Here is a 27,405-nt window from a genome sequence, read left to right on the forward strand (position 1 = left end):
CATAATTAATTAATTCATACAGTACTGTGCAAAAGTTTTATTCTTGTTTTGGGTGTTCTCAAAAACTATCATGTGTTTTAGTGTTTCAAGCAATTCATGCAGTTAAGACGCATAAGTAGTTGTGATCTTGTGCAAGTTGCATAATTTTGATGGCAAAAAAAACTAGATCCAACTTAGTGAGCTTGCTGTCTCTCCTTTTACAGAAAGTGATCGGTGTGAGCATTCAGACATGAAGCTGATCTGTTCAGATGCTGTCAGATTAACTGAAAGGAGTGTCTTTATGAAAGAGGCTCATAAATGTGTCATGTATCAAGCTCGTCTGATGTCTCTGTGAGGTGATTTTCACGTTGCACCGAATGAATCCAGTGGCTGAATGGAGGGAAAAATACATATTACATTGAATGAATGAATACATATCTTGGTATTCTTGGGAACGTGGCTTGCTGAAATGCATTATGTACGCACACTGAGCCAAGCCTCCAGTGTGACTGTGTGATTTAGACGGAGTTCTTCAGAAGGTGAAGATAATCTGAGGGAGACAAAGACAGAGACAGGTTCTCTTTGCTTACATTTCTCTCTGAATAATGCAATATCCATGCAGGGGTATGTGGGTCAGTAGGGCTTTACTCCCCCTGGAGACCAAAGCCACACCCCAGAAAACACACACACACACACACACACACACACACACATACACACACACACACACACACACACACACACACACACACACACACACACACACACACTTAATTCACTCACCAAGCCCTGGCTTGTCTGCCTTTATGCCTGGCTGGTTAACTCACTGCGTGACGTCATACATTTTTCATAAAGTCTGCATTGCTTGGTCAATATTTCATATCTGCTATTGACAGGCGGGTGAGAGTCCACAGTAAGGAGCTGCTGCTCCCTCTTTTCCCTTTCTTTTCTCTCCCGCCTCCTTCCATCCCTCTCTGGCCTGTAATTAAATTAGCTCTGTCTGCAGATGACAAAGGGCCAGTCATTCGGGCTCTGCTTAGATAGCAAGTCGCTGCACTTAGAGCGGATATGAAGTTAAGGAGGAATGCGCTGAGCTGAGCTCAGTACTTCTCTTAAGGTAAAAAAGAGGATGATGCCTGGGTCCAGGTGAACTTAAACCTGACAGAGAATAAACCCTTTTGATTTAGACTGTTTGTCAAACTCTGACCTTTAGGGAGCTAGCGGCCTCTCAAGAGTGATGACTGTATTCTGGTTGTAGATTGGTGAATTCAGATATGCAGACAATCTCCAGGCTGTGATTCATTTTTTTTAATGGGAAAATGTGCACATGAGTGTTTGACTCTTTTGTAGCGCGCTCTAGATAATGTCAGAAATGGTTTTAAAAAAATGCCTCTTGCAGCTTTCCATATATATATATATATATATATATATATAATATGGTTGTCTTGTCTAAAGCTGTACACTGTCCTATGCTGATCCAGATGAAATATGAGCATCACAAAGGAATGGTGGCTATATTTTTGGCCGTGGCTCCAAAACTGCGGTGCTGTGTCACACAGTGAGAGCACAATCCTACTATTACTCATCAACTAATAGGACTGCAGCATGAAAAGATGCCCTTATCAACATGACAGTGGCTTCACCCTGCATTTTGAAGCCTCAGCATTAGTGCTTTTGGCTGCTGCCACACTGGTGTCTTTGAGCCAGAAGTTACCAGCTAACTAGCAAGCTTGGTTAGCGAGCTGGATTCGTAAACTGTTATACATTGACATACACACATATCTACTAATTAGTGCTAAGGAACATTATAAACAAATACTAGAATTTCACTCACCAAAACTGAAGTATAAACTTGAATTTTTTTTTTTTTAACCACATAGCAGGCCATGTTATTTGTCAGATAATGCCATTAAACTGCTCCAGTAGGCACCAACAGCACAAGCACAGTGAAGCGGTCCAGTTTAGGTACAGCTATCTGCTAACACACTTACCAGTCAGAGTGGCACAGACCCTAACATTCAGCCCTAACAGTATCTAGATGGATGAGCTTTTTAAAAAAAAAAGAAAGCACCAGGCTGGGCATGCCAGGCTGGAAGCATGTTGGCTTCATTTTTTTTAGCCATAGAGGTTGCTTCTTGGATAGAAGTTGCCATATGAAATGCTTGGTATTCCAACAAGAAGTTCAAAGATGACTTGTGACAGCTGAAGCTTGTTTACGTGTCCCTCTGTTGTCGCTGTGATCATGCCAAGAATGTGTTTTGGCCTGCAATTTAGTAGGTATTATGAAAGTAGTTATAATGTTGTCATACGGATGTTAACACGTCCCAACCCTCTTGTTTGCGTTTTTTCTTTTGTGGTCCTCGCCTCTCAGCTGTGCAGTTTGTTTGTTTTCTCTTGCTGACAGACTTGTTGTCTGGCCTTTTTCGCTTGCAGTGCTCCCCACCTGCTCGCCGCTGGACTTCCACTGTGACAACGGCAAATGTATCCGCCGCTCCTGGGTATGTGACGGAGACAACGACTGCGAGGATGACTCCGACGAACAAGACTGCCGTAAGTACACTTCGTCTCTCTTGAAAACACAAACAGTCGCAAGCACGTTGACAGACACACACAAGCACACACTCGACCTGCTCTGTCAGACTCAAGGGGATGAGTTATTAAAGTGGACAGATGTTTGAGGCAGCCATGTGCAATGAGGTGTTTGTTTAGAGTCTGAAAGAGTTGCCTGACTGTTACACTCACAAACGCACAGACACTCGCACGTGCACACGAAAACAGTGCGGCGAGAGGTCAGCTCTCCCACGGTCACAACACAAAACATTCTTTGACCTTTGACTTGACTTTATTTCGCTCCTCTGTTGTTTTGAGGAGCTATCCGTGTTCTAAGCAGTGTGTCCAACCTAAAATATCCCTCAGCTCCCTGCCCTGCAGGATTGTGACAAACACTGGCAAACCAAAAGGAAAAACCTGAAGCTGTGACCTCGACAGTCGAGGGTCTCCATTGCCTCTGCTTTGCTGTTGGGGGCCTTTTGCCGACGGGGGGTTGGGTCCAGTTGTCCTTAAAGTGAAGGGTCGATGCAAATCAATACTAAGTTGTTCTGAGTGATTCACCTTCATCCTGTGCTTTCCAGCACAGCGTTTTTGTTGTTCCCCCCTTTTTTTAAGGTGTGGCTAGTGGTCAGATTCTGCATCCACATTTAGTCTCTATATTTACCCACGGCCACTCAGAAGGCTCCATGTGTGCAACCTGATCGGAGTGGATGCATGCTGCAGGCCAGACATTCTATCACAGCATCAGAATTAAGTTTGGTGATTCAGTTCAATCAACTTTAACACTCTGCGCAGACGACTGGAATAGTTAGGAGTGTGACATGTCCCTGATGGACATGACAAATGGCAGTCAGGCAGTGTTCTTCAAGTAACTCACTTTTAAATCTGCGAGAGATTTTCAACCCACGTCTCCCATGTTATACAATTTATTATCAATACTTGTCTGTTGTGTTGCTTGGCTTTATTGATTTAGTTTGCTTCCAATAAAGGTTAACATTAAGGCAACAATGCCCAGAACTAACTGGATGGATGGATGGATGGATGGATGGATGGATGGATGGATGGATGGATGGATGGATGGATGCGTGCGTATGTAATTGCCCACCAAAGCACTAGCATTAAACTGCTAGAGCTAACATGCTGATTATAGCATTAAGTGTTGTGAAGGATTTGGTCACTCTAGCCAATAAATCTTGGAGGTAAACACAGAAGTAGCGGCAGCATGCTGTGATACTCCACTCACTTTGTCTGCTTTCTCTAAAAAAAATTCAAGTAGTGGATATGTGTGCAGCAGGTAGAGGATAGCTTGTGAATGATTTTTCTATCACCTGGTGATTTCTCCTCCTCCTGTGTTGACCCACATAGTGTGAGCAGCCAGACACTGACTCACTTACTGATGGGGGGGGGGGGGTCTGTCTGCTGTGAGGGTGCTATGAATTTTTTATCTTCATGCCCAGTAAATTTCCCTCCCTTCTGTTTCCCATACTTACTATTTCATGCTTCTTTCTTTCTCTCTATTTTTTTTCCCCCACCTGGTCTGGCTTTCTCTTGCCAATATGTGCTGGGCAGTATATGTTTCGCCCCACAAAGAGGTGGTTTCATTTCATTATTTAGAGCTGGGGAGACAATCCTCCACGCTCGGCTGGAACCGAAGTAGCTGTCAAGATTTCAGACAAACAGAGAGAGTGAGGTGTGCCCCAGTGCAGAGGTGTGTGTGTGTGTGTGTGTGCGTGCGTGCGCGTCTGTGTGTGTGTGTGTGTGTGTGTGTGTGTCTGTTGAAAATGAGATTGTTTGAAATCTTGAAGTTTAAAAGACATTTCAATGGGGGAAAAATACATTTCGACACCTTCTTCAGCACACGCACATGTAGAGAGCCTGGTATTGGCTCCCTGTGCTCTTTGACCTTTGACTTATGGCTGCTGTGTGAATGATGAGTTTCTTGAGGGCTTGTTGACCTCTGACCTCCCTCTGTTTACCCCACCTATGGGATGGGAGAGGCAGAGAATAGGGAGCAAATCAATTATTTTCTTGCAACCTAAAGAACAGAACGAGAGTGATTGTCAGTGGTGTAGGTAAAATTAAATTTTCATTGGGATCCACCCAAAGACATTGTTGAAAGGGGGAGGGCGACCTGGCTGAAGAAAGGTTAATTACCAGTTCTGTTCAATACACAGCCTTGCTATAAGTCTGTCATTTATGTGCTATTACATTGGTGGATGTTCATGTTAAACATGGATCAGTATTTGATTACTTGTACATAATCAAATACTGATTATGTACAAGTAATCTCTGTAAGCCAGCAACTCATGCTTCAAACTGCTATCAGTGATTAGTCTTTATAGTTTTTTTTTCCCTGCGCTTGGCTCTATATGATCTCACTGAGCGTAGATGGTCATCTAAGGCACGCTGCCTTTAGCTCTGAGCATAGAAGCTCCACCCATCTGTCATGTCAATCTGTTTGCGAAGGGCAGCCAATCAGTGGAGAACTGGCTTAACCCTAGAACACTAACATCAGGTGATTTTTCACAAATTATTGTGATAGTGTTATCGATCTGCATGTTACTGTTCTAGGGTTAAAGGGGGTGAGAAGGGAGCTAAAATGTCTTGTTTTAGAAATTGGATGAACTGCGGCAAGTCCCATTATGAAAATAAATAAGGATTACTTTGAACTGTTAATCATGCAGACCTACTTCAGTAGAATGCAGAGATGAAAAAAAGTGTAATAATTCCTGAATGTAGGGAATCCTTATCAAAAACTGTCTTTATGTTGTGCTTTTGTGTGAAACACATATTGGAAAGATATTTCCTTATTGGATCTTTGACATTGATCTTTGACACTGACATTGACTTGTATCCAGGCTATGTGCATGCAGTGGCTCTGGGTTCTCATGTCACGTCACTGATCTGAGAAGTGAAGTGTGCGTTTCTCAGGTGCATTGCTGTGATGTTGTAATACTCTTGAGCAAAGATGAGAGCTTTCAGTCGAATAAAGAAGAGCGTTATCCTCTTCCTTTGTCTGGTCGTCTCTTCTGTGGGCATCTTTCGGTTTTTGTCTCTTCTTATCTCTCTCACTTTGTCTCATCTGTCTAACACTCACACACACGGCAGTGATAAATTATAGATTATCTCCTGCCAGGGGCCATCCATCGCTGGTTTTCTTTGACAAACTTGTTTACTCGGCTCCAGCCGTGCTCAAGGCTGAGCATTGCCATCGACTGCACTGGTAACGGTAGATGGCGGTGCTTTGGAAGTGTGATTAAAGAAGCAAGGTGAAGCAGTTGTTTTGGTAAATGAAAGGGTATGAAAGTAAAACGCTGTCACAGTGCTGCACTCTTGTAAGAGGGAGTGACTTTTGTCTCTTTGTTGCATCAACTGTTTGTATGAATGACTAATGTTCCTTTTATCTCCAGTTTCAAGCTTAACTGCCTAATGAAACGCTTGCTAATGTACAGCAGCAGTATGTGTAATTAACACATAAAACATGCTGTTTAAGAGTCACTGCCATTTGTACTCGCACGCAATGTTTGGGCGCATAGGAATGTGCAGAGCTCTTGAGTAACAGTGCAAGAAAAAATACACGCGCACACACACACACACACACACACACACACACAATATAAAAATAGGAAATGGCAGCACAAGATATAAAATGTATCGGTAGAAATTTTTTATTTTTTTTTTAAAGGTTACTTCAGAATAAAAAGGATGCTTGGGAAAAGAAATCTCTCCAAAGTTCAAGCTGTTATAAAAATCATTTTTATTCATAATATTGCATTAAAACAACTTTACAGCAGAAACGTATGGACCTCTGTATGTGCTGAAACATGGGAGACAAAGGTGTTGATCCCTGACACGTTTTTTTTTTTAGCAGGCTTTATTGTCCACAACCATGATACCCTTGAATATGTCTAACTCAGATAAAAGTCGGCAAAATCAGTAAACTGTGCGGTTGCAATGCCAACAAGATACCTGTTAATACCTGTTAATTAGCACTAAGTACCAGACTAATAAAATACTAGAATTTTACCAAACCTGAAGCACAAATTTCTAGGATGGTCTGCAGCTTTTGGCAGGTCTACGCTGGATTCTTTTTTGTCTCCAGTCATGGATTTCAAGACCAAAAAGACGGCACACTCCAGGTGCAGCTTTACAGCTTCTCTAAATGCTTTCTGACCAATAAGAAAGCAGCTTTTTGTTAGTCCAGTACTGTATGTTGAAGTGCATTGATCATTTTAAGGCTTTTAAGGATTGTACCTCGAACATTATTCTGTTTTCTTCCATGAAAGTTGTCAGTATGACCATCCACTTTAACCACCATTCATTCAAGTAGAGCTATTTTCCACGTTTTTTTTTAAGTTTAATTTTATGGTTTTTGTGAGGTGTTAGAAAAGGTGTTTAGGACAGAAAGTTATTATAATTGTCACATTGAAAGCAGCCACTTTAACCTTCTCGCTCACATTAGGACATAAAGAACTGCAGTTATCCAGGTTTAAGGGCAGTTTTAGAGTTACTTATCACAGTCTTTTTAGTATCTGTGCCTTCTTTTTTAGTCCATCTGTATCACACGGTGCTCTGAAACCTCTTTTTTTTGTCTCTATAGCTCCCAGGGAGTGTGAGGAGGACGAGTTTCATTGCCAAAACGGCTACTGTATTCGCAGCCTCTGGCACTGCGACGGCGACAACGACTGCGGGGACAATAGTGACGAACAGTGTGGTGGGTACACACAAGGAGACACTCACCTAAGCCCTAGCGTGCAAGGCCATATACACTCAAACTGTCTTTTAATATGAATCACGTGTTTTTCTATGCCAGACATGCGTAAATGCTCAGACAAGGAGTTCCGCTGCACGGATGGGAGTTGCATCGCTGAGCACTGGTATTGTGACGGAGACACGGACTGTAAGGATGGATCAGATGAGGAAAACTGCCGTAAGTTACACAGAAAGCATGTGCAAGCTTTTTAAAATCTAAACGGTAAAGTTTCACTCACACTTTGATTTATAGCCGCACTGAGAGACCAGCTTTATTTTTGTAGGTCATCCTGGCTGCTCATGGAGCACATGCAGTGAAATATGTTTTTACTGTTAGAGTATTTTGATCACAGGGCTCACAGTCTTTCACATAACTACATGTGCTGCCTCTGATCAAAAAATAACATTAACGCTGTAGGATAGTGTTTATGTATACAAAAGCAAACGAAAACCCAGACACAATAAACTCAACAAGATTTTGAACATGGTGGTCCATGAAGGCTATACACAGGCTAAATGAAATAGGTTAGAAGCAATTAATCATTGTTACTGTATCCAACACTAGAGTAAATGAACAGATGAAGGAATGAATTAAACAACTGATGTGAATGAGAACAAATGAGCACGTGGGCTACTTCTAAAATTCACAGCAAACTGGTTCCACACGAGAGTCTGTCGAGTGAGTGTGATCATAAACTGCAGCGTCTAAAGTCAAAATTATGGCCTCGACAAAGGGGAAAATTTGCTTGCCGGTGTGCTGCATGTAAACTGAGATCTCACATTAACCAGTTTACTACAGACCATGTAAATGTGTTCACTGTCTGAAACTAGAACTGAGCTTCTGCATCGTTTCACGTATAGTTTCTGACAGACTCAGCAAAGTAGCATCCGAACTTCAAAGAGCCTCAGACGGCCAACTGCTGCACCATCTTTTCCAGCATCTGTTTAACATGTCTGCGTGTCTGTGCAGCTTCAGATGTGATGACAGCCACCTGCAGCGTGGAGGAGTTCCAGTGCGCATATGGCCGCTGTATCCTGGACATCTACCACTGCGACGGCGACGATGACTGCGGAGACTGGTCGGATGAATCGGACTGCTGTGAGTTCACTGTGGGATAGACAGACACACCTGCAGCATTGTAAACATCAGAGTTTAGCCTCAAACCTCCAGAGAGAGAAAAAAAAAAAGTGTACTAATCTAAGGCAGAAGTAAAGATTTGACAGAAAACACACTCGGTGTAAAGCTAAGTGACTGATCCAGACCAATCCAGCCTCTCCTGCTGGCATAAAGAGCTGCTGTCATCTGATTACACACAGGCACACATAAATACACATATTCCTTAGGATCACTGCCAGTGATCCTGGCTTTCACCAGACAGTGTTGTGCATGGTGGATGAAGACAAAGCTCCTTTGGGAGATTAGCTCTGTTACATTAGATGAGAGTTAAGTTTTTTTTTTTTTTTCTCTCCCGCTTCTCTTCCCTCTCCCTCTTTTATTCTCTGCTTTTCCTCTTGCTGCAACTCCGCTTCATGTCTTACAGCTTCCTGCACTAGTTCAGCTGGAGTTTAAAAGTACATTAAAGGCTCATCTGAACAGGAAGTTCAACATTAATCATTTTTAGTGGTTACACCAACCGAGTCTGTTCCAAAGTGGGCTCAGATACTGAGCACTGGCACGTAAATCACGCCACAGCAAAATCTCTGTGAAAGAGATGCAGTATCTAAGGGATATTGCTTCAGCTACTGGTGATTTTGTTGATGAGCTGATCTGTTGAGGATCATTATTGCTTCACCTGTAATAGGTCAGAAAATGATTGGTTGGCTGTTCAAAAGTCCAAAGATTTTAAGTTTACAGTGATATGAAACAGAAAATGGTATCACAGTAGATTCTCTATAAAAGACAGCAGGATGTCCGGCACCATATTTGCTTTGTTTTGTTTCTGTAGCCAGCCCTGTTTGGTTGACAGCATTCATCCAATCTGTGGCTACATCAGTATCATACACAGATTTCTGCCGGTGAAGTAATAACAGATTGTTTTGACCTGGGCTGTTTGTCAAAAAGGTCCAGATATATGACTCAGACTGGCCAGTGTGACACCTTACACACCGCTAGCAGCTCTCTCTCTACCCACACCTGTTCCTCAGAGCAGCCAAATACCTGATAAAACACAACATTAAGCCATGATGAAATTTAAACAGGTGAGTTACAAATAATTTTTCGCCTGTAGAGTTGTTCTGAAGAGGAAATTTAGCTGTAGATACCAAAACATTTTAAAGGTGGGAATTTTACCATCATAGTCAGTGGATATTGGCTTGTTAGATGGGTTAAAAAATAAATTGCCTAAATAAAAAAGGGTGACGGTTTGCCACTTTTGCTTGATCACTAATTAAACGAGAAATCAGTTGTTAAAATCATTGCTGATTCACTGTCTGTCAGTAATCTTGAAAAGTAAATCGTTTTATTTATTTATTAACATTTAGTGTTTCACGTCCCGACGTTCTGTTGATGGCAGGTTGAGCTCAGGAACAGCTGCTGCCTGACAGCCTGTGTCATAACTGGAAAGTACTCCGTTAGATCTGTGCTGTCATCACACACACACACACACACACACACACACACACACACACACAGTGAAGTGAAGCCACCGTCCTGACGCAGACTATCATGTTTCGTTCTCCTCGCTCCAGGGACGCTGCCTGCTGCTGACTAATCTCTCAGCTTCTCCCTCCCTGTTCCCTTGTCTCTGATTTCTCACGTTCATTTACTCATCATCTTTTAACTGCCCACCGCATCCATCTCATTCAGAGACACACACACACACACACACACACACACACACACACACGCTCGAACGCAGTGGTTTCCCCCACTTTGATGTGTTTATCTGCAGCGCAGTAAGCACAGCTTCAAAGTTTTGTAACATCGTTTGATCATCTGTAAGGTCAAATTATTCAACTGAGCTGCTCTCTGTTTTTCCCTCTCATCTCCTCCCACGTCCAGGTTTTTTAATTGCGGCCTCACTTTTGAAGTGTTGAACTTTTTTTTGAAAGTTGAGCTGGCATCAAAGCGTATTTGGAAAAAAAGCACAAAAGGGGCAGCAGAAAGACCTTAAGAAATACTTGAAATAACTGTGTTGAAAATACAGAAGCACATAACACATCCAAATTAAAGTATAGCTGAATAGATGCACACGCTTTCAGGTCCTTACTGATGGCTGCGTGTCCCCTGCTGCTGTCCTTCACTCTCACAGCCTGTTATTCTTTCATATTTTTCTATTTCTCACTTGCATTTGTTCAGTGAGAGCGTTCTTTTTCCTATTAGTATTTAAAGTCCTACTAAATTCTCTTTCATACTGTGTGTGTGTGTGTGTGTGTGTGTGTGTGTGTGTGTGTGTGTGTGTGTGTGTGTGTGTGTGTGTGTGTGTGTGTTTGTATACAAACACACACACACACACACACACACACACACACACACACACACACACACACACAGGATTCCTGAGAGGCATAAGACAGCCCATCCTCAGACAGCATTCCTTGGCATGGACTCTCCAGACACATGAAGGGGGCTTTGTTAGAGTCCTCCCTCTCTCTCTCTCTCTCTCTCTCTCTCTCATATGTGAATTCACACACACACGCCCAAAAGCGCTCACGCTTGCAAGCCTCGTTACAACTGTTGCCACTTTGGGCTGCGTGGCTGAGCAGATGAAAGAGCTTACTTGCTGTTTTTTTCTGTGAGAGAGAGAAAAAGAGAGAGACAAGAAAAGGGGGATGAATCATTTGGGTGTGTGAGTGTCGGTGTGTTAGTCGGTGTGTTAGTCGGTGTCCCACGCTGATTCTCTTGGCCAATAAGTCTCTCTCTGCTTCTCTCTTGTGGGAAAGCCACCTGCTGTTTTGATCATCTCTTGCCCAGCTGATAGGCCTGCACAGCGATGCTTAGAAGCTCGACAGCGTCTTTTTTTTCCTTTTTCTCTTTTTGACTGTCTTCCCTTGCATTCCCTCACTTCCTCCCATAACTCGCACCCACCGTAGCGTCGATGGGAGCCGACTTGTGCTGTCAGGAGGAAACATGTCAAAGAAACACACACGCGCTCACACACGGATGAAGGATTTAAGATGCTTATGTCTGATTCAGCTTTAATCTTCTCATCCACCTCCGTCGTCATCTGCTGCCAGTTTGAGCTTCACTTTGATCTGATCACATGTAGAGATGATGTGGGAGATTTAAAGGTGGGACATTTATGATCTCTGCTTATAAATGATCATACAACAGCTTAAATAAACAGATCTAATTACTGTATGTGGCAAAGGTAATATCGCTGCTTGGGGTTTCGCTCATTTCTTCTTCAGACTTTTAGGCACTTGAAGAGCACTCAGAGAGGATAGCAAAGTAAACAATTGTTTATTCTGTGTGACCTACGTGTGACCACACTCTCACTCTTCTATGTGACGATTTTGCAGGTTCACAGTAGAGATCTGACATGGTGAAACTCAGATAATTTACTTTTCTGAAAACTGGGTACCAACAGAGACCTGATCTGAATGGCCCAGAGGGTAATTGGATCAAAATGTGGTCGACCTGAATCAGACCCAAGCAGAGAGGGGAAACAAACGCTGGCAGCAGCACAAAGCTCGACTGATTAACAAGCAGCCACCTTTTATAAAAGCAGCAGCATGTGTGATTATTGTCTTGAAGTCTAAAAATCTGCGATTCCTGATGTGCACTATATTGTCAAAAAGTATTCACTCGTTTGCCTTCACACGCATGTAAACTTGAGTGATATCCCATTCTTAATTTATATCCGTATGTCGGCTCACCCTTTGCAGCTATAACAGCTTTGACTCTTCTGGAAAGGATTTCCACAAGGTTTAGGAGTGTTTATGGAAATTTTTGAGCGTTCTTCCAGAAGCACATTTGTGAGGTCAGACACTGATGCATCCGACGCTTTGCATTGCGCTTGGTGATGTAAGGCTTGAAGGCAGCTGCTCGGCCAAGTAAACCCATTCCATGAAGCTCTCTGTGCACTGTTTGTGAGCTAATCTAAAGTACACATGAAGTTTGGAGGTCTGTAGCGATTGACTCTGCAGAGAGTTGGTAACCTCTGCGCGCTATGCCTCTCAGCATCCGCTGACCCCACTCTGTGATATTACGTGGCCTACCACTTCATGGCTGAGTTGCTGTCACTCCCAGTCGCTTCAGCTTTGTTATAATATCACTAACAGTTGACTGTGGAATAATTAAAAATGTCCAAATATCACGACTGGACTTGCTGCACAGTTGGCATCCTATCACGGTATTCACTGAGCTCCTGAAAGCGACTCATTCTCTCACAAATGTTTGTAGAAGCATTCTGCATGCCTAGGTGCTTGGTTTTATACACCTGTGACCATGGAAGGGATTTGAATACCTGAATTCAATGATCTAGATGGGTGAGTGAATACTTTTAGCAGTATAGTGTAGAGTCATGATTGTAAAACAGCCTCGTTACTAAGTGTGGAAAAACAAAATGAGGGCTACTTTACCTTCAATGGGCTCTGACAGTGAGTGGAGACCTACACACTGGTGGTTTGTTCTACTGTACTTAACCTCAGCCGTACAGCATTATGCCCACGTGGCACCTCATTCACTAGTCAGACAAAAAAAGACTTTCCGTCATTGTCTTTGTACAACTCGCAACTGTAGCTGAACGCAAAAAAGGAAGGAAGCAGCACCTTGCTGCACTACTGAGCATTTGTGGTTTACAAGTAAACAAAAAATAACTCAGCCAATAGCTAAGATGACCTGTTTGGTCTCACTTTATGTTGGGACTGCACTGCATTTTCTTATGTCTTTACCACGCCATCCCACATGTTGAGACAGTGTCCTACATTTTGATTGGCTCTAGTCAATTTAACACATAAAGGTGTGTCTCAGTAAGGTGATTATTTGATGGCTGGACTCAATTTTAACAGTTGTTATATATGAGGAAAAAAGGGAATACAGGAGTGTTCAAAGACTTATCATTCTATAACATCAACCTTGAATTTCCTTTTGTGCTCGCTATAGCAAGGAAGCTGAGAAAATTGCATCCAAATAAAAACACAGTCAGACCTCTAACCTGTATTTTGTGTGTATTTTAATATCCTTTTTTTGGCCTAAGTTTACACCCCCAGATTAAAAAGCACTAATTAGCCATGCATATGTGTGTGTGTGTGTGTGTGTGTGTGTGTGTTTAGCTTCCCACCAGCCATGCAGATCAGTGGAATTCATGTGCAGCAGTGGGATGTGCATCAATGCTGGCTGGCGGTGCGACGGCGAGTACGATTGTGACGACCAGTCCGACGAGAAGAACTGCAGTGAGTAGCTGGTGTCCAGAATTAATGAACAAATCAGTGCTCTGTAATAAAAAAGGTTTATTCTCTTATTCACAATAAGTATTCACGTATAATATTTAAAGTCTTCTAATCTAAGAATGAAAGAATAAAATGTGTGTGTGTGCGCGTGTGTCCCGCAGCCACGTCCATGTGCACGGCCGACCAGTTCCGCTGTGGAACTGGACGCTGTGTTCGGTTGTCATGGAGATGCGATGGTGAGGATGACTGCTCGGATCGCAGCGATGAAGAGGGCTGTGAGAAAACTGGTAAGACTGTGGTTGTTATCTTGTTTTCAGAGGCTAAATATAGCACAAGCTTCAATTGTAGCCATGACAACAGCTCAGAGCAGCCCTCTGCTGAGAAACTTCTCTGTTGGGAAACACAAATGTATTTCAAAAAAAAAAAAAGAGTAGCTTGGATTTTTTTTTCCTTTTCTTTTTTGGGCTGTTCCTTCACTGTGCTGTGGAAAGACAAACCGCAGAAACAGGCCTGTGTGCTGTGATTAAAATAACAATGAACAGGCAGCAGGAAAAAAAAAGATGGAAACTTTTTATTTTGTTTTTGGATACTTTATTCACCAATAAAAGCAGGCATGGTGGTAAAGGAGTTTCACTTTGCAGGAAATCTGTGAGCACTTAATAATGTGTCCTTTCTGCATTTTCTCATTGCACCACTTAATAATGTCTCAGGTACATTTCCCTGTTGTTCGCCCTGACATGTTAGGAGGGGACGCTGAAATCTCCCTGTTAACAGTAAAGAGAGACTCAGTTGGTAGGCCCTGTGTGGTAGGGGGAAAATCCAACAAATAAAAAACTCTTGCTCTCTTAATAAACGCTGCTGATGTACTTGAAGGGCAGACTGGAAGATCAAGAGTTGTTGCTCCAGTCGTGTTAGCAGTGTGTGAAGTATGTAGTGTAGAGGCAGTGTATGCTGTTTGTGTTTGGAGTAGTTCTTACTGTTGTGTGAATGATATTCTAAATTCAGGGCACTGGATATGAATTAAATTTTTTGCACCATACTATTATATTTATAATGTCATATAGTTTAAAGCTGAAATAACTAGAAAGGAGTGATTTAAAATAAATCGGGGAATTAAACACATGTGAGCTGACCATAGCACATGCATTTATATTTAAGGGGGTAAATATGTGGATAAAAATAGCATCCAAAGTGTTTCACTTAGCAGATCTGTGTTGCGTCTCCTTGCAGAGAGTCCTCCGTGCGCCCCTGATCAGTTCCAGTGTGGGAATGGGCGTTGTATCGGCCTGAGAAAGGTGTGCAATGAGGTCAACGACTGCGGCGACGGGACTGATGAACACCCACACCGCGACTGCCGTAAGTATAAGGATGCTGACAAATTATATCGGTGTGTGCACAGCAGTGTGACCGCAGAGCCCGACCGATACAGGAGTTTTAAGGCCGATACCGATGCTGATATTTGGTGTTTTCAAAAATCCAGTGTATCAGCTGAAGTTGTTTTTTTTTCTTTCAGCCACACAAATCAGAATTACCATTTGTTATAGTTAGAAGTTATTTATAAGTCCTTGCTCAGACACTGTGGTTTAAGAATAATCTTACTTTATTGTCACAAACAGCCGTGCTACTCGTTCACTCTGCCTGACTTTGTTCAGATCAGCTGTGTTTGTGGTGTTTCAACAGGGAAGAGTGCCTTCTGAAACAAACGCCAGCACTCATAGCATGTTTGATGGATATTTCTCCCATCTCCTCTTTACTTTATCAATGTTGATTTATCTGCAATTTTAATTGCCAATAATGCAAATGCCAAAGCTGCCGATATATAAGTCAGGCCCTAATAAGCTGTAGTTCTTACATTTTAAAGCTTTGTTTCCTTAAAGTGCACCGAATATGAAGTAACCACTTACTGTGAAGAGGTAATGTTGCTCTCTACAGTATCAGAGGGGTCCTAATTAGAAGCTTATCTTAGAAGATTTTATAGGCTCATCAAGGTAAGATGTAGTCCTTATGTTAGCTTGGAGGGAAGCGCCTTGCTGCTTGTGTGCTTCAAATATTTTAAGGCCCAACAGCAGATGAGTCAGGCACTTTTTATAGTGTATGGCTGTATTTATACTGAACCAGCATGCTGTGTTTATGTTCCTGTAATGTTTCTGTGCCGTGCGCAGGGCCACGCTCCAGCGAGGGTAACTGCAACCAGAATAACGGCGGCTGCTCCCAGAAGTGTCAGATGGTGAGAGGACTGGTCCAGTGCACCTGTCACACTGGATACCGACTGATGGACGACGGCAAAACCTGCCAGGGTAACACTGACACGTGTGTGTGTGTGTGTGTGTGTGTGTGTGTGTGTGTGTGTGTGTGTGTGTGTGTGTGTGTGTGTGTGTGTGTGTGTGTGTGTGAGACAGCAGAGTGAAAGTGAGTGAGCAGGCGAGTGTTAATATTCATGACCTCTGCACAGTTTGACACCTGGCCAGTTGCTACTTTGTGTTAAACATTTGATAGCTTCACTGACTTCCTACATGTGACATTGATTTAAAATGGTTCTCAGTTTGCTACAATGCTACTCCTCACCCCAGAGATTCAACATGCACTTCTTTCATAGCCTGAAGATGGTCTTTTGGAAATTGGTAATATCATTTACATATTAGGGACTAAACAAATATAATTTGGTCAAGTTAAGCCAAGAATAAATGATTCAATTGTACAAAGAGACTCCCAAGCCAACAAGTAAGTTAGAGGTGTCTGGGAATCAACAGAAAAGCAACTTAACCAAAACTGAAGCTAGAATACAAAACCTGAGTGAGTTAAGGAAAAATACAAAAACTAAAACTTTGCCCAATTTGTCCGAATTTCAGCTTCCTAAATATGAGCAGGCACTGAAGTTCATTATTCCAGTCAGTGTTTCTATTTGTTAGCAGGGTGTTTCCCAAAAGTATGAAGAAATTTTCCATGGAATTTCACAGTGAGTTTGGCTTTGGAGTGGAAAGTTATTGATGATGGTTTTGGTCTGCATCTGAAGCTTGTATTTCTGACACAAGCCAGATGTTTTATTGCCAGAACTTTGAAATAATGGAGATACATTAAAATCTATTTGATATATTTTTCCAGCTTCCCACCCTGTATGTGTGTGTGTGTGTGCGTGCGTGCATGCATGCGTGTGTGTGTGTGTGGGCGTGTCAGGAAATTGGTTTAGATAAGGGCTGAAAAACATAAAGGTGTACATGTATTCCAAAAGCATGAATGAGTTTTTCACCTTCCAGCCACCTCTACACACTCTGTGCTTTGTGCCATCATTAACCCTGTGTGAGATTGACTCCGACATCTATATATCCCTCCCCTCCTTTCTTCTGCCTCTGTGGTCTGTTCCAGATGTGGATGAGTGTGCTGAAGAAGGCTACTGCAGTCAGGGCTGTACCAACACAGAGGGGGGGTTCCAGTGCTGGTGCGTTCAGGGCTACGAGCTCCGACCTGACAAGCGCAGCTGCAAAGCTCTGGGTACGAATCACTGTGATTTCATCCCCGATGTGACCGCAGAGAGTTGTCGTGGTTTGACTTCCAATAAAAGTACAGTCGCATAGTGTTTGTACTTGTTTCAGCGGTAACTGGATATATAACTATAACCACTGCTCTGCTCCGGGGTCTTGGACCTGCAATGAGGTCTCCTCATTCAGAGGGTCTGGACTTGATTTAGATATGCAGCAGAGGTAGAGTGCAGCCCATCAGTCTGCTGCAGACCAGAGTTAAATGCAGGTCAGAAATGTCTGTCGGACAGCTGCTGCGACCCAGACCTTTACGTCCACTGAGATTAATGTTTTGTCTCATTTAAAGTGACCTTTTGTCCTAACTGATTTTTTTTTGTGCCTCTTTTGTATGTAGCTATTCTCTGACTTTAACCTGCTAACCTTTTGCTTCTCCTTTTGACTTTAACTCACGCCGTCTCCATTCACATCCTTCTTTCTTCCTCCCTTCAGGTCCGGAGCCAGTGCTGCTGTTTGCCAACCGCATCGATATCCGTCAGGTTTTGCCACATCGCTCGGAGTACACCTTGCTACTCAACAACCTGGAAAATGCCATCGCTTTAGACTTCCATCATAGTCTTGAGCTCGTCTTCTGGTCAGACGTGACTCTGGACCGCATCATGAAAGCTAACCTCAACGGTTCCAATGTAGAGGAGGTCGTGTCCACGGGTCTGGAGAGCCCAGGTGGGTACAGCAGCTAATGGGATGCAGGTTCAGATGGAGGACAACAGGCTCATTTATCATGTTTCCAATTTACTGCTGCTTTCTGTCCAACTATACTCTGCCCTACTTCACTTCATCCATCACCTTATACATAAATGAGTTTAGCAGTACATCAGTACTGTGGAAACTTTGAGAGTCTTTGGTGCGTTCCCCTCGTCTTTGAATTTAGCTTCTTTCTGTGTTCTCTGCTTCACAGTCTTGTTTGTTTGTTTTTATGCATTTAAAGCTTCTTTTCCTTCCTTACATCTTGTTTCATTCTCTCCTGTTTAATCTCTTTCTCCACCCTAATTTGACTCAAACCTTTCACTTAACTGACTGACCAGTATACTGCATATAATATTTAAACTACTGAGAGGAAGACCATGGAGTGTAAATAGTAAAAGTTGCCATTTGGTGACAACAGTTCAGTATTGCAGTGAATAATTATTGTTTGCTCTCTTTATAAAATTTGGGTGCTGAGCATGGGTTTAGAGTCATATGTCATTTAGCTTAGCCTAGCATAATCACTGCCTGACAGACTACGCTTTATTCTTTCTCCTGTTACATCTGTGAAGTGCTTCTTGCTGCACCGAAGGTTAGCTGTGATTGCAGTGAGGCTGCAAAGGCTAGAAAACATCTGTGTAAGAGCAAACCTTTGGTGACTTGGGATCCAAATTTCCAAGGATTGCCCCAGAATCCTTTCACCTATTTACCTGTTTGGGCTCAGTGCCATTTGACAGTTACACTACTGACGCCATAATGTCTAGCTAGCTAGACAGCAACTGAGTGGCAGATGAGGTGTGTCACAGTTGTGAGTCAGTTTTAGATCAAAGAAACATGGAAAGGAGTAATTGGCCTAATAGTTCTCTTTTAAATAGTCCCCATCTCTGTGTGCTTTTTATTATGTGGCACTACAATATGATTTACAGCATATATTTCAGACCACTTGGCTTCAGTCCCCCACAGGTCCCCAAACCCCACTTTGAGAACCACTTCATTAGAAACCTCAAAAGTCACAGGGTTTTTTGTTGAGATTTAACAAAAGAGATACAACATTATAATAGGTGATGGTGGTTTATTAAGTTTTATTAGCTATTATTAGTAAGATGAAGGCTCCTCTATTGGCAGAACACCTCCAAAAATAAGAATTCTAAGTATACAAAGGAAATTTAGGCAAAACAAATGAAAAATAAACAAAGAATATGTATTGCATGTGTTGTTTTATAACACAGGTAACTACATAAGTGGCTCATACTTGGACCAAACTCAAAATGTTTTTTTTTCACTTTTAAAGGTGGACTGGCCATAGACTGGATCCATGACAAGCTATACTGGACAGACTCTGGGACATCCCGTATCGAGGTGGCAAACCTGGACGGGACACACCGTAAAGTTCTGATCTGGCAGAACATGGAGAAGCCCAGAGCCATTGCACTGCACCCCATAGAGGGGTACGAGTCCAAACACACGCACACACATGCAATCTATAATTCACCACAGATGGTTCCAAATGTACACACACTCGTATATACATATCCCCTCTGGATGTGTCCCAGTTGTAGTGTAGCAGCAGAGCAGGGATTAACGTTTGGCAGCACAGCAGTACCCACAGGCGTGCATCTGTGTGGAACAAGTCTTTCATGAAAGGGGCAGCAGCTAAGTGTGTTTTCTTCTTAGCTTTCATATGCGGCAGTGGCAAGAGAGAGTTTTGGATGAAGCCCCAGAGAAATTTAAAGCTAGAAAACTCATTCAGCTTAATAGGTTGCTCATTTGCATGGGATAATTGAAAATATATAAAAAAAAAAAAAAAAAAGTGTATCCTCCCTCTGAGGCCGGACAGAACAGATGAATGATGATGGGGAGGACATAAATTTTGAGGACAGAGGAGACTTTTCTTGTTAAGTCAGGCATCTGTTGTGTCTAGAATCCTGACAGCAATCTGTTTGGCTCTTGTCTTTAGCGAACACCCTGACTATCAGCTCATTTTCAGTCTGCAACTGCAAATTAATAAACTAAGCATGATTGCCCCATTTTCCTCTTCAGTAAGATCTACTGGACCGACTGGGGTAACACACCTCGCATCGAGTACGCCAACATGGACGGCTCTAACCGTCGGGTCATCGCAGACACACACCTGTTCTGGCCCAACGGCCTGACCATCGACTACGCCGGCCGCCGGATGTACTGGGTGGATGCCAAGCACCATGTCATTGAGAGAGCCGACCTGGACGGACGCAACCGCAAGGCTGTCATCAGCCAAGGTAAACGCCCACCGGCTTTGTTTTTTTTTTTAGCCTCAGGTCACTGTGAAGGACTAATATTGGGGCATCATGAAACTTGTGCGTCTGCTCGTTGAATCAATGAAGAGCCTTTAATTCTTCCATACTTGACTGTTACAAACATGTTTGCTGGAGCCTAAAAGGTGGGGCTAAAAAAAGTCCGTAAACTCCCCCAAAGATTATCGCCCTGGTGATTTATTTTGAGTGTGTTTAGCTGTTGGGAATTATTCAGGCTTAATGAAGACAAAGTTTTACATTCGAGGACTTTTCAATTACTAATTTCAGCAGTTAAGACTACAGGAGGCTGCAGCAGTTTTCATAACTGCCCAGTGAAAACACTAATCATGTTTGGATTCCCAGAAGCATAACTGTAGATTTAAATACAGATTCAAGAAGTTTTCATTTTTTTTTTTTTTTATTGCCTTGTTTTACCAGCACCATAGTGAATATGATTGATAATTGCATAAACTGGAGTGCTTCTCATCCTGCATATAAATCATGTGACCTACAGAAAAACCTCAGAAGCTGCTGAAGGTTTTATTTCTTTTCTGAGAGAGGCTGGAGAAACAGAAGAGATGCTGTATGTGGTGTGCAGAGGTCTGGCTGGAGTTCAGACTCTCATTTTCGATTTTCATGAATTATCACGCTCACGCTAAGAAACACACATGTGGTAAACAAAGGGGTAAATGTCGGATGTAGCACACTGACGCCTCATTACTCCATTATGCCATGTGGCGTTAATCAAAAACATATTCCCATTAAAGAGCATGCACATGTGGTTACTGCTGAAGTGCAGACAAACACACACAAACACACACAAAATCCATAAATGACGATGTAAAGCCAAATGTGTGTCTCTGTTTATATTGTTGGTTCCAACTGAGAAGTGTACACGTGCACTTAAAGTGGGGATCCTGCAGTGTGAGCAGGCATGATACTGATCTGTCTCTCACTCACACACACACACACACACACACACACACACACACACACACACACACACACATTCAAGTCAACCTGTGAGACTTTGTGTTGTAGAGAGATTTGTGTTCTTGGGTTCTAGATAGTTTCTGTTGTTTTCTTGCTGCATTTGTACTTTTCATGTCAGCGAACGAGTAGCCATCAGGGCGTCCTGGTCACAGCACGTTGGTGGTGTGGTGATAAAACCCTGCACTCATGGGCAGTGAAAGCAGTGCAATGGTACCAGATCAGGTTGTGGTGGAGGACCGAAGATGAACAGCGGCAGAAACACTTTAAGGCAGAATATCAGTTATTCCAGCTTTAAAATTCCATGGTCTTATGCTTATATTCAAGCAAATCTGCACTTGGAGATTTCTGCAAAGCTGGGTGGAAATTGCTGCCTTGGAAAAAGAAAACACAACCAAGAAATTATTAGATTTTTGGGTGTGAATCTTCAACCACTGGACAGTCACAGTTTCTTAGCAGCGGCTAATAAACACACCTCTGAATTAAAAATCTGTTTTTGTTTTATGGTAAAGAAATTTGCAGCACTTGCGCACCATTTGAATGGTGAGCACAGGCCTCAGCTGATACTCACTTTAAATTTGGGGATTTTATTTTTCTGATGAACTGAAAGCACGTCGGTGATGATGAAGAGCGTGTGAGAGTTTGAAAAGAGAAAGAGAGACAGGGGGACTGTTTGATGAGGATGTGTATGTGTGTGTGCATGCCATCAGTCCTTTGAGCTCTCCTTAATGATGTGTGCTCTCAGGATAAAAGGCTGTAATTGGCCCTGTCCTTCCTCCACAGCCTCTGTTTGCTCAGACAACACACAGGACAAAATAGGACATTTGTGTGCGTGTGTGTGTCTTAGTGTGTGCCTGGTTACATTTGGAGCCACTATGCCCAGGAATGTTAACAAGCATTTATCTCTCTGAACCTATAGTGTGTGTGTGTGTGTGTGTGTGTGTGTGTGCGCTATCTGGATTTCTGCCAGCTCCTCTGTCACTGAGGATGGAGCACAGGCGGGTGTCACAGATATCACCACTATCCAGTCTGCACACCTGTGCACCACGAGGCAGGGAACAGGAAGAGATAGGGCCGTGCATACTTGTGTGTGCGGTGCATGCGTGTCCATGTTTTTTGTGTCTGGACTTGACAAATGCACAACGAGGTGACTTCTGATTCACAATGAGTTGCCTGTTGCATGGCAGTACACCAGACATTTAATATACCCAGTAGGGGGCGTCTGACGTTACACCAGTTAAACATTGTTCTTTGTGGACAACAGCTGAAAAACTGAGCACTGAAATTTGCCATCATCACACCATGGAGCAGCATTTTGTCCAGCTGGAGGCGATGTTCTGTTGCTGGTGACCTATAACAGAAAGTGTGACAGATTCAGTCAAGCTGTGAGAGGACTAAGAGGTGTCATATGTAGGTTAAAGGGGACATAGCTGTGAAGGCTTGATGGGATGGTTAATGCTCTGTCCTCCTGCAGCTGCTCCTCCAGCTGTCCCGGGTAAGAAAAGGAGCAGGAGGGTTGGGTTGGGGTGCGGCGATGACAAGGCATAAGGTGACCGTATCAAAACCACTGTCATATCATAACCATCATCGAGATCTTGGTGGCTTTGAGGAGGGAACAGGGTGTACTATTGTCTTCTCCCTCATGTTGCGATAAGATCAGAAAACACACACGTTCGGGCAGTATCACTTCACACACACACCTGGACCTGTTTGAAAAGAAGTGACAAGGGGAAATGTAGAGGTGCTGTTTTATTTTATTTTTTTTTGCTTGGTTGTCTTGACTGATTAATCTTAATTGAAAATTCAAACAAAACACACCAGTATCCTTGAAGCTTATCGCTGTGATCTCCCTCCATTTTTAGCCATTTACCACTCGACATTTCTGCTGTGACGTAAAACACTGTCATTAAATGAGCAGCGCTGTTTTTAAAAGCCATGCGCCAGCACACTGGCCACATCACTGCGGGTCTGTGTGGCAGCAGAAATCACTTTTTCCATCCATTCGGCGTGCCCGTCCAACTGGCTGTGTGGCGTCTTCGCTGGAGGAGGATTAAGGCTGGCGAAAGAAAAAGAACACTGATTTGGACAAGTGTGGAGGAGTCACCCTGAGCTGATGTTCCCCAGTTGCACACGTTAGTGTTTCACTGATGTGGACTTTGAGAGTCTTCAATGCAAATCAGCCATTTGTTTAAGAACAGAAATGGCCGCATAGTTAAAGCCTCGGAGCAAATTTCTCATTTGCATTGAAAAAATGCTTCCGAGTCTAATAAAAGCTTTCACATGCAAACATTAATACCCGCCAGAACTAGAACAACAAATGGGGTGACCGATTATTGTATTTTTCTCTTTGTTCTTTTCTCTGCTTTGAAGAAGTTTGAAGAGTCTCTGTCGGACAGAGTGACACTGGCTGTGTTTGAACTTTGAGTTTTAAATATTCAGCCGCAGCTGTTGAAGACAAATGTTGACTGACTGGTTTAGAACCAGCAGGTTAGTTAAAAAAAAAAAAAAAATCCAAGCATTTTAGTCATTTTTGTTGTTAAGCTCAAAAACAATGTTAAGTAGCATTTAGACAACTAACAGGCACAAATCTCTCCTTCAGAGCTACATACTGTATCTCAGCTGTATGGCTGTCAGGATTCAGTTCTTACCTTAAAATCTAAAAAGTAAATAAAGTTTTATTGTAAAGACAAGAACTAACTAGTCTGTATCAGTCTGATCCGGTTTAAGGGTGTTCTCTTCCATTTAGTTTCCGGATGGAAAGTCCACATTATATATGGAAAACCTATGAAGCGCCTCTGGTTTTGGACACTCTTGCCACAACTTAACCAACTGCAGACTGGTTTGAGGCAGTGTAATTGAAAGCAGTTCTAAATGGGGATGATATGACATCAGCCAAGCCCACAGCTCTGAGTGGAAGGATGTTTGGAGTGTTACTGGAACAGGCCAAATGTAGCATGTGCTCTTTCCATTCTTTGTGTCGGGACCTAAACTTCATAGAATCATTATTTTTGCTCGTTATAATTTTGACAAGCTCAGTGTCTCTGTTTGTTTCCTTTGATTAACTTCCCACAAGAAAAGCCCTCTTTGTAGGATAAATGTCTTTTTGGTCTGTTGCCTCTCTAAACTCGGTCCCGCTGTCACTCTTTAGGCCTTCCTCACCCGTTTGCCATCACAGTGTTTGAGGACAGCCTCTACTGGACTGACTGGCACACCAAGAGCATCAACAGCGCTAACAAATTCACTGGCAAGAACCAGGAGATAATCCGCAACAAGTTGCACTTCCCCATGGACATCCACACACTGCACCCACAGAGGCAGCCCGCAGGTCAGTATCTAGTTGGGTCATTAGCTAAACACATGGACTGATGTCTGTTTCTTTTCTTTTACTTGAAAGTGACAGTTTTCTTCTCAGTAAGATTTTTATCTGGTTAAATATGGGATATACAAACTTCCATTCATCTTATTTGAAGCTGGGTTGTGGATATACAAACTTAATTGATTATTTGTCACATTTTTCCTCTCTGAATTCTTAGTTTTTCAAGCTTACAGCTGCTTGCAAGTTTCTGCAAGGTCACAGCAGCTTGAATCAGAACAATCAATAGCGTCACAGTGAAGCAGCTGAAAGCATTGCATTGATCTTGTCATAAGCGGCACCAAGAAAAGGAAGGAGTCTGTATTGATTATGTTGCGTTTTGTCTCTGTAGGTTTTTGTCAGAAAAAGCTGTTTCTGTGGTTTTCGGTTCACGGACAGTAACATACAGTACGTCAACAGAAAACTGTGCTGACTGTGTTAAACATAAGTTCAGCTCGAGTTTAAAGCAAAGGGAAGTAGTTGTTGTGTGAAGGATGATGTGCTAAATGCTGAACAGCAAAACATCAAATACATTATCAGCATTAGAGGATGGATGATGAGCTAGTTGAAGACAGAATTGGGAGCCTTCTTTAAGGATATCATTGCACACAGAAGTGAAAACGTGCCTCACACAGTGGCAAACCCCACCGTGCAATGATTTGTTGCTCCAGTGTCAGACCCTGTGGTGAACCGGCCTGCTGATGTGTGTTTTTCATCAGCATGATAGCAAAGACTTGTGTTCTTTGCTAACAAACCGTGTTGAACTTGACTTCCGGCCAAGAGAGAGTTTTTGTTAGCGTGCTGATAAAATACTGTAACGGCCCGACACTAACATGAACTGTGAGCTGCCTCTTTGGTGGCAGAGGGAGGTCAAGCACTTTTTAGAAGAAATTTAGTCAAGTCGTGAGTTCATGTCTGATCAGAACAACAGCAACAACAACAACAAAAAAAGCAGCTTTAGAACTTGAGCCAAATACAGATGCACGCTGTGACCTTTACTGAAAGAGGACGCTAACATTTTTGGATGTATGCTTATATGTTTTGTTGCTGTGGGTTATAGAGGAGAAGATGGATTTGGGGGGAGTTTGTTTTGGTGAGGGCCATGGGTAACCATGATATACTGAGTTGTGTGTGCCCTTCTCCCCTCTAGGTGGCAGAAACCGCTGTGGCACCAACAACGGAGGCTGCAGCCACCTGTGTCTCCCCAGCAACAAGACGTACACCTGCGCTTGTCCCACCGGCTTCAAGAAGGTGGACAGTTACGTCTGTGCCACTGGTGAGTGCCTCCACTGTTTATTGTAGATAGTATAGAAGTACTGTTAATATAATTTAAATATTTTAGTGGTATCTGTCCACACTGATGTTTGGGTCATGCTGGTTCACCTTTTTAATTTTTAATAACCTGAAATAAATTGGAATCTTGAATAAAAAGACTGCTACATCTTCTATTCCGACTGATGAACCGTGTATTCATGCTAACGAAGAGAAAATAATCCTGTAACACATGGTTAATCTGATCAGCCCTTCAATTAAGGTGTAGGCTGTCCGAGAAAACAAAATTGTAGAGAAAAATGTGTGTGCAGGGTATTATAAGACACCTACTGCATGTAAAGTGAGATCTCATTTAGGGAACATTTAAAATGAATCAAAGTGCATATTACAGCTCAGCAGCAAACGACAGTTTGAGCTCAAATGAAGGTTTTTTTTCACTGTTCATTTGTGCTGCTTGAAACTGAATAACATCCACACCCTATATTTAAAAAAGTATTCTCATCATTCTCATTAGTTATGTTAAGGCAGCGGGTGTGAGTTGTAGTATTAATCAATAGTTAAGGTTTGTACTGTTAACATGTCTTTGTGGTAGTGCTGTTTTCCTGTGTGTAATGTTGACCTCACTGTTAAACCTAGAAGACTGACAGAAGACCTTTGGTCTTTAATCAGGTCTTGACAAGTTCCTGCTTTTTGCCCGAAGGACGGACATCCGACGAATCAGCTTCGACACCGAGGACATGTCCGATGATGTCATTCCTCTGGCTGACGTGCGCAATGCCGTGGCCCTGGACTGGGACTCCAAAGATGGCTACGTCTACTGGACAGATGTCACCACTGACTCAATCAACAGAGCACTGTGGAACGGCACCAAGCAGGAGGTCAGTGGCATCTGCAGGCTGACTGAACTCAGTGCTGCAACCTCATCATTTCTCATCTGTCCCATACTTAGCAGAGGAGCAGAGCAGGATAGTAGCAGGAGGTGGCCGGGTTTAGATTTATACATTACTGCCATCTGCTGGGGCTGACGTGAAGGAGCAAGAGCTTGTCATCTTCTGCCTTGAACCTATTCATTACTCACTGCTGCAATTTTACCACATGGAATAACATAAAAACATTATCAAAGCTCAGTGATTGTCAGCATGAATTTAAGCATGTCAAGATCCAAGTTGCATCTTCAGGCTTCAGAAAAACTAGAAGAAAGAATTCAGTCCCTTTATTTAAAAAAACATTTTTTAACAGGTGGTGGTGGAAACCAGTTTGGAGAGTCCAGCAGGTTTGGCAATTGACTGGGTGACCAACAAGCTGTACTGGACTGATGCTGGTAAACGGCCTCTTTTCATGTATTCTAGCATATAATATTTCTTCATATGCATTATCTTCAGTGACCTGCATAGGAGGCTCTTCAACTTGACCCGCTCATGTTTTTGTGTGTCAGGTACTGATCGTATCGAGGTTTCTAACGCCAATGGGAGCATGCGGACTGTCCTTATATGGGAGAACCTGGACCGGCCGCGGGACATTGTAGTTGACCCCGTTGGAGGGTAAGATGATGAAGAAGAAGAAGAAGAAGAAACAGCCTTTATTGTCCCACAGAGGGGAAATTTGGGTGTAACAGCAGCCGCAGTTATTATAAATATAAATAAAGATATAATAATTCACACTATTAAGAAAAGAATATATATAAAAT

At 42.7% G+C, this 27,405-nt stretch overlaps 1 protein-coding gene across 1 annotated transcript in view; it reads left to right on the forward strand.

The window, feature by feature from the left end:
- lrp4 (low density lipoprotein receptor-related protein 4) overlaps nucleotides 1-27,405 on the forward strand; it is a 105,922-nt gene that overhangs the window by 65,845 nt on the left and 12,672 nt on the right. The window contains exons 3-19 of the mRNA XM_030725997.1: nucleotides 2,413-2,529; nucleotides 7,130-7,243; nucleotides 7,343-7,459; nucleotides 8,252-8,380; nucleotides 13,498-13,617; nucleotides 13,776-13,901; nucleotides 14,845-14,970; nucleotides 15,777-15,911; nucleotides 16,978-17,103; nucleotides 17,580-17,810; nucleotides 19,123-19,279; nucleotides 19,872-20,089; nucleotides 24,243-24,419; nucleotides 25,597-25,722; nucleotides 26,388-26,596; nucleotides 26,958-27,039; nucleotides 27,154-27,259. Coding sequence (XP_030581857.1) covers nucleotides 2,413-2,529; nucleotides 7,130-7,243; nucleotides 7,343-7,459; nucleotides 8,252-8,380; nucleotides 13,498-13,617; nucleotides 13,776-13,901; nucleotides 14,845-14,970; nucleotides 15,777-15,911; nucleotides 16,978-17,103; nucleotides 17,580-17,810; nucleotides 19,123-19,279; nucleotides 19,872-20,089; nucleotides 24,243-24,419; nucleotides 25,597-25,722; nucleotides 26,388-26,596; nucleotides 26,958-27,039; nucleotides 27,154-27,259 — 2,416 coding nt within the window. The remainder of the gene's footprint in view (nucleotides 1-2,412; nucleotides 2,530-7,129; nucleotides 7,244-7,342; nucleotides 7,460-8,251; nucleotides 8,381-13,497; nucleotides 13,618-13,775; nucleotides 13,902-14,844; nucleotides 14,971-15,776; nucleotides 15,912-16,977; nucleotides 17,104-17,579; nucleotides 17,811-19,122; nucleotides 19,280-19,871; nucleotides 20,090-24,242; nucleotides 24,420-25,596; nucleotides 25,723-26,387; nucleotides 26,597-26,957; nucleotides 27,040-27,153; nucleotides 27,260-27,405) is intronic.

Source organism: Archocentrus centrarchus, unplaced genomic scaffold (assembly GCF_007364275.1).
Source record: "Archocentrus centrarchus isolate MPI-CPG fArcCen1 unplaced genomic scaffold, fArcCen1 scaffold_90_ctg1, whole genome shotgun sequence".
Lineage (NCBI taxonomy): Eukaryota > Metazoa > Chordata > Actinopteri > Cichliformes > Cichlidae > Archocentrus > Archocentrus centrarchus.